Source organism: Prosopis cineraria, unplaced genomic scaffold (assembly GCF_029017545.1).
Source record: "Prosopis cineraria cultivar Desert tree isolate PC_DT_omini unplaced genomic scaffold, ASM2901754v1 PC1639, whole genome shotgun sequence".
In the NCBI taxonomy this organism is placed as follows: Eukaryota; Viridiplantae; Streptophyta; class Magnoliopsida; order Fabales; family Fabaceae; genus Prosopis; species Prosopis cineraria.
Window position 1 is genome coordinate 1 of NW_026556964.1, and position 7,180 is coordinate 7,180.

A 7,180-nucleotide genomic window follows, 5' to 3' on the forward strand; every position below is an offset into this window, starting at 1 on the left:
ACATGGTAGCTCCTCCCTGAGAAACTTTTGAATCTCTTATGCTCTACAACTCGCTTGGGCAGCAATTTCATGAATCAGCTATGTTCATAGTCCCCATTGAACAAAAATATAAGAAATTTACTCTTTATGAGACTCATAAAATTGAACCCTTTCTCCAAATCTCTTCTAAAATAACTCCACGACCGCGTGAACCCCCTTGCTTTACTTCTCATCATTCAACCAAGCCACCTTAAGGTCATTCCGAAGAAGAGCTCGCAAGAGACTGTTAAAATCCTTGAAGCCTACTCTAGACCAAGCCCAATCCAATTGGCTATGTCCCAACTTTCCCCAAGGTTTACTCCTGAAGAACTCTGTAATATTATTACTTTTCAAGAAGACCACTAGTTTTGTTTGGAGCTCATCACAACAACTCCGGTTACTTATCACATAACCATCCAGAAGCTCGGTGCAGCCCAAATGTACCAAGAAATGGATGATATTGTCAATCAAGTGCTTGCAATTCCATTAAACTGTTCAGAGGCACTTTACAATACTATAATATATCATTTAACTGAAGCTCGAAAAATGACTCGAGCTGTCAATAATTTTAACCACTTGAAAAGTAGCAGAAATTTGAGTTGCAAGCATTCTATCGGAACTTATAATATCCTTTTTGCGGCGCTGTTGAGCAGAGGAATCAACTCTAACATAAATCATGCTTGTATGGATACTAGTAGATGTCTATTTAAAAATGGTCAACGATGGGATAGAGCCTGATATATTTTCTTTGAATTCCAGGATTAAAGGTTATGTGCTTTCTCTCCATGTTAATGATGCGCTGAGGACATTCCATCAGATGGACGTGGTTTATGCTTGCAAGCCTAACTCATTTTCCTACGATTATTTGATAAATGGGTTGTGTTGCGCAAGGAAGAACAAAGAATGCTTAAGAGATATGTAATGAAATAAGACTTCAGGCTTCACCCCAATTAAATCTTATAATTCACTTGTCAATGCTTTGGCACTTGGTGGAGAGACCGAGGAAGCAATGAAATATCTGTGGGAGATGACTGAAAATCAGAGGTCGGTTGATTTTATTACATATAGGACTGTACTGATGAGATATGTAGACAAGGAAGAGTTGAGGGGGCAATGAAGTTATTGCAGGAGTTTCAAGAGAAGGACCTTGTTGATGGGTATGCTTGCAGAAAACTTCTTTATGTGCTGGAAGAGATTATGGTGGAAATTCAGTTAGCAGAGTTGATCCAGGTACTGAGCTGCCTTTCTTGTATCATTATATTCAATTGATTCTGTGTAAAATTACATTTAGTTTCAATGTGCCAAGGGTCATTTCATGATGTCTTTTTGATACCTGAGAATATGTGAATAGCAGATGCACACACTACATATACAGCTGATGCCTTTCTTTTTGTCATTTCATGTAATTGGATGGTTCATTGGCACGCAATATAAACAGCTTTTCTCCTATATGCCTCATATGATCAATCTCTTGTAAAACCCTGGGTTAACAATATTAGCTTACGCACTCTATATTACGAGGTTTTAGGTAGTTTTTTTTTTTTTTTTTGGGGAAAAACGGGTAGGTGATAAAAAGTTGTATGGGGAGAAGCTGCTACTGATAAGTAGTTTTCCATTTTTTTCCCCTAGAGAAGCGACATCGGTGTATTTTAAATTTTTAATCAGCTAAAAGGAAAAACTGAAGGGTGGTATTTGATTGTGCATCAGTAGTTCTGTAGTTTCTTTGACCCCTCTTTGATACCAAAATAGTATTCCATCTTCCATGATACCTCAAATTACTGAAATTAGTGATTACAATATTTTTCAAATATTTCATTCCCAAACAATTGCTAGCAATAACAAGGTTTAGGAGTGAGTACGTGCCGATTGGACTTGATTTGACTTTTGTGTCTCATTCATTTAGGAGTTTCCACAACAGCACTTCTGCTCATGGCAGGACCCGATAAAAAGGAAGGATTTATCACTGCCTGATGCATATTCAAAGCAATATTCCCTTGGTTCATCCCATTCCTTGCAATGTTCTTGATCAAGATTGACGGTGTTGAAACCAATTCTCAGAAGAGTAAGACGGCTCTCGTATCGCATATTGGACTACATCAGATCAGATGGGTTATGGTACTCCAGATTTCATCATTTGAGAGCCCATACTCCCTTTCACAAAAGTTGCAGTTTTATTCATGTCATGTCAAGATTGAATTTTTCTTTGGTATGAGCTTCTCAGGTGGAAGCATAAATTTGGAAGAACGGTGACCCACGGAAAACACAGTTCTCTCTCTCTCTCTCTCTGGTGTCAGAAACAAGGTCTCGTTAATCCCCAGATGCAGAATACGCTGACAGAAGGTTGGCTTAACCTTGGTAATTTCGTCAAAGCTGCTGTATATTTACTTTTGTCCAATTGTATTGAAGGGAAATTTTTTTCACTCAAAACTACATATAGCTAAAAATATATACACACATTTGATTCCTAATATTTTGTTATTTTTCATGTTGAAGTGAAAAATCTTCACTCTCTAAACTATATATAGTCGAAGAAATATATCCATTACATTCCAAATTTAGTACAAGAAAAGTATAAATCTACGAAATACCTTGAAATGAACTAGTTTTTTTTTTTTAAAAAAAAAATTTCTCTCTGCAAGATGATGAATTAATGATTGAATTTGTAGTGCTGGATGTCATCCGGGTGAGTTGTTTGGAATGATAGGATGAAATTACCTTTCTCGTTAGCGGCTTGAGACGTCACTTCGTTAGAAAGTTCAAGAGTCGTATTGGTTTAGAACTGAATGATCGCCATAGTCGACAAACGGTAAAATCGATGAAAAACAAGATTAAAGACGGTAGCTTTGGCTAATAATAGCGAATAGTTGCGACTAATAGGACAAATTTGACATCGCATTAAGCCTAGAAATGGACGCAGACGCTGACGTTTACCTTCCAACTCCTGAATAAAATTTGTGGGATAAGCTTTCTGTAAGTTTGGTTAATACCTTAATTGAACAAATTGAAAAAAAAAAAAAACGAAGCAATTGGAATCATACAATTACTTGAAGGACTATGGCCATGAATATATATGATCAAGAATTTGAACTTGGCTGCATAATGAGGTTCAGGCTATAGTAATCATACTCGAAAGTGTATAACATGTACCATATTATATCACATGGAAGAATAATTCTTCAAAAATAATAAAAGAACTAACATTTTTAACAGGTGCCAAATTTAGATCATAACAATTTCAAAGGTAAAAACAGAGCCTAGACACACGACCACAAACAGTGATGATTCTGGTGAAGAAGTTACTATGCAGCTTTAGCAGTGTAAGCCTGAAACAGATCGAGTAGGATGGCATCGTCCAGATCTCCATGCTCGTCATGTTTGATCCCCACAAAGTTTGTGAGGGAACCCATTTCTTGAATTGCATGAAGAGGGTGCGTATTCAGTGATCCGTGCCTTCTCAGTCTTATGATCTCCCTTCTGCGATCGTGATCCGTGATCCTACACCGCCAACAAGGCAAATTATGAGTGGGGAGAGAGAAACAAATAGGATCATAAATTTGGGTGTGCAGAATCAGAGAGAAAGCAAGTACTCTTGCGGAAGAGAAGCGTGGACGGTAAGGGTTATCCCTGAAAGACAGAGAGGGACGCCATAGGAGGCTCGGAGGTTGAATATGGACTGCATTTTTGGGTGCTGCGATAATAATTTTGAGTGTTGATAATCAGTGACAGTGAAAATGAGAGTACGAGAGCGTTTGGGGTGAAGTGTGGACAGTCGTCCTATCTAGATAGGAGGCATTTATGGGTGATGGATGATGGATCAGATCAAACGTAACAAAAGGTGCTGTAAAAGGGCCACCTAGCTGCTTTCATCTTTTTGACAATGAAATGATCCATAGCAAGATAAAGCTATACTATTCTTTTAATAAAAGAAAAATGAAAGCAGGGGTTTCAATGCATCTAATAGATGTTCATGAAACAAACAAAATAAAGCATCTGTGAAACAAATTGCGAAATTGTTTTTCTATCAATAGGCAAGATGAAAGTTAAGAACTTTTAGTTCAAGCAACATCTCCTGGCATTTTGAGGCAAAGAATTTCCAGATCAACCTCTCATATGGGTTAAAGAAAAACAATGTGCGTGTGGTCTTCGATGCGTGTGGGACCACTTCCTTACGAGGGAGGGGTAAGGGTTAAATAGGATAAGATAAAAAAAATAGACATGAAAAATCCAATTTCATTGTTTACCGCAAGTCCCCAACGCTTTTCTTTTTACCAGCCTTGGCTATGAGTACCTTTTAAGCTGTTCTCTTACATGGTCAAGGCGGTTTACTATATATAGAATTTACCTCTCCTCAGTCTATAATAGCCTGATGACATTTCCATAGATAACGTAACAATATAACAGGACCTTTACTGCACATACCATGACCTTTCCAAATGAAAAATAAAATAAAATAACCCATTAAATCTATATAATTGATCACAGGTTGATTTTTAAGTTTATTCTTAAATAATCAATGTGCTTTTTTCTGGCAGGTGACACACAGATAGTAAACATGATTGTTGTTACATGTAGAATGAAATTCTGACAGAGTATAAAAGACAAAGGGATAAAAATAAAACACAAACTTAGGCAGGGATAAAATGCGATGCAAGGCTAAACTGCACGTTTCACAATAGAATCCGGGGAAGAAGCCGACGCAGACGCTGGAGGGTTCTTTCACACCAAAATGTGCGGGCCCCGCCGTATTTTACACGGGAAGCTTCAAAACATTGTGACTTGCTATAAAAATTTTAAATCAAAATTGAGTGTTCAGCATATAAAAATAAATGTATAGGGGTACTTTACTTTTCAAATCCCTCCATTTTCAGAAATGAATGTTAAACATGAAATCGTCAATTTACTTCACTTGATTCATTAAAGTAATTTGCAATTAAACTCGTGTTCAACACGCAGGAAAGCTAGAGTGACTGATTAATTATGAATATACTTGAAGCCGAACAATATCAAAATCTAACTCTTCACAAATTGTATTTTGGTCAATACTTGGAATGAAAAATCAATTTGAAGAAAGAAATACATGCGGTGCGAATATGAAAGATATACTATGAAATTTTTATAGTGTTTTTTATTTTATTTTATTTCTATTATGGTGAAAAAGGGTGGTGCAATGAAAGTTTGAACCGAAACAACTTTTAAATTGGCTCTGCCAAGACGACGATGATAGAGGCAATGGGCCCTTGTTTGTCTTGCCAAAAGGACGAATGAATTTTTAAAAATTAAATTTATTTTATTTTATTTTGAAAGTACCAAACGGTGCGTATACATGTGAATGTGATGTGAAAATTGAGGTTCTCTTCACTTGCGCCACATCAAATAGGTGAGAAGGATTTTTTGATTTGTCAATCCATTTCCATTTCAAGCGAGCTTTTCCAACTCAAGTTTGTTCTTGACGCAAATGGAAGAGCTCTTGGGCCATTCTTAAGTCTAAAATAGTTGCTCCAATTGTTGTTGTACATGGATAAAGTAGGATCGGGTCAGGCTTCATCCTAACGATACCTTGCTTGATATAGTAGTTCAGGCATCGTGCTACTCAAAAGTTCAGTTTAAGTCTAACCAAATTCAAAACTATTTTTAAATATATGAATTTTTTTAATAAACTATAATTAAAATTATTTAAAATGTATTTTTTATAAAACTAATTCTAGAATTAAAATTTTTAAAATTTTTATGCTTAACAATTGTCAATAATTTTTACCTAATATAAACCTATCAATTTAGAAAAATCAATATAAATTTTTTTAAAAAAGGTTATAAATATTTAAAGTCATAAAAAATATCCATAATAATCATGAAAACAATATAAATAAAAAAAAAATCAAAGATAAATAATACTACAAAATAATTAATTTTTTCACAAAATTAAAACAAAAGGTAAAATAAAATATGCATATCTTCGAGTTAGTGGGGCAAATGTCAACTCCCATGCCTGGCCTGACCACTCGGACTAGTTTAAGTAGAATTGGGCTAATTGAAGTATTTGGCTACACGAAAAGCCTCGGCCTCAATAGTTAGTAATGAATCTAGACATCCTTATGCCCCCCTCAAAAAATAATTAAAACCATTGAGAATGTTGAGGGAGGGCTAGTTCTCACATTTTTTACAAACAAAACTTAAAAAAATTACAAAAGAGTAATGAAATTGGGGGTTACACCTGCATTCGTCACTACCAACAGTAATTCCTCATCATCTAGATCAAAGTGCGCCTGGAACTTTACCAAAAATAAAAACGGATGCCATGCGACTTTATTTTATTCTTTGGTTATAAATTAAAAAATATATACCTACAAATCTTCATAATTTGCTTCAAATTTTAATCAGGCCCTTGTAGTTTTATTTGTTGGAATTGGACCCTTACATTTTTTAAGGTTAAGCCCATTAATTCTTCCATCATTAACTCTATTTAAAATCCATCAGCACCGTCAAATCATGACATGATGGAGGACGACCTGGATAGACATCAGGGCCAGGTAATATTATTTTTCTCACATTCATTTTCCTCAATGGTGCGTGCGACTGCTACTGTCCGATCGACACGATCAAGCTAGCAGCATGTGCTGATGTTCTGGGCCTTTTAAACATCTCCTCTTACTAGCAAGTGTTGCCCATTGACGGAAGGTCTGGTAGATTTGGAGGCTACACTCTACCCCTATACCATCATTAAGGCCAACATCCTTGGCATCAACCGGAACATGCCCTTCAACCTTAGCTGGATCCTTAGCTGTTGTAAAAAATTTTGTTCCTCCTAGTTTCCAATGTCCTTAGAAGAGGGACGTTGAGATCATTAGATCAATCCATCTTGATCTTCCACATGCTTACTTGTCTCCTTCTTTGATCCATACTACAGCTAGCAATCTATAATCAGTTTATTCATTAAGAGCCAAGTATTGTGCCACTAAGCTAATGAGTTACTAATCGATTGGAAGGAGGATTCAAAGTACTCACTTATTTGATTTGCTTGCTTGATGCCTTCTCAGCTCCAATCGCACGAAGCTGCTTTCCCTTCTCAACTTACAAAGTTGTTTTCTTCCTCAGTCGCCAGCCTGATCATTCTGTCGTAGTTGCACACACCGACAAGGAAAATGAATCCTGGAGAATGATATTA

At 36.2% G+C, this 7,180-nt stretch overlaps 1 protein-coding gene and 1 pseudogene across 1 annotated transcript; one reads left to right on the forward strand and one right to left on the reverse strand.

Annotated features, from left to right (window-relative positions):
• The first annotated feature begins 38 nt into the window (after positions 1-38).
• Positions 39-1,989, forward strand: LOC129300543 (pentatricopeptide repeat-containing protein At2g27800, mitochondrial-like; annotated as a pseudogene).
• A 1,269-nt stretch (positions 1,990-3,258) lies between these two features.
• On the reverse strand, positions 3,259-3,893 carry LOC129300539 (uncharacterized). Its single transcript, XM_054939108.1, has 2 exons — positions 3,606-3,893; positions 3,259-3,513 (listed from the first exon to the last, which is right to left on the reverse strand). Exons 1-2 carry the CDS (start codon positions 3,695-3,697, stop codon positions 3,318-3,320), a joined length of 288 nt encoding a protein of 95 aa, XP_054795083.1. The 5' UTR covers positions 3,698-3,893; the 3' UTR covers positions 3,259-3,317.
• Between the last annotated feature and the right edge of the window lie 3,287 nt (positions 3,894-7,180).

Excerpts from the sequence above, each read along its gene's own strand:
- LOC129300539 (XM_054939108.1), bottom strand. The coding sequence starts at position 3,697 with ATGCAGTCCATATTCAACCTCCGAGCCTCCTATGGCGTCCCTCTCTGT. Across the intron at positions 3,514-3,605 it reads CACGCTTCTCTTCCGCAAGA|GATCACGGATCACGATCGCA; the intron begins GTACTTGCTTTC and ends TTGGCGGTGTAG.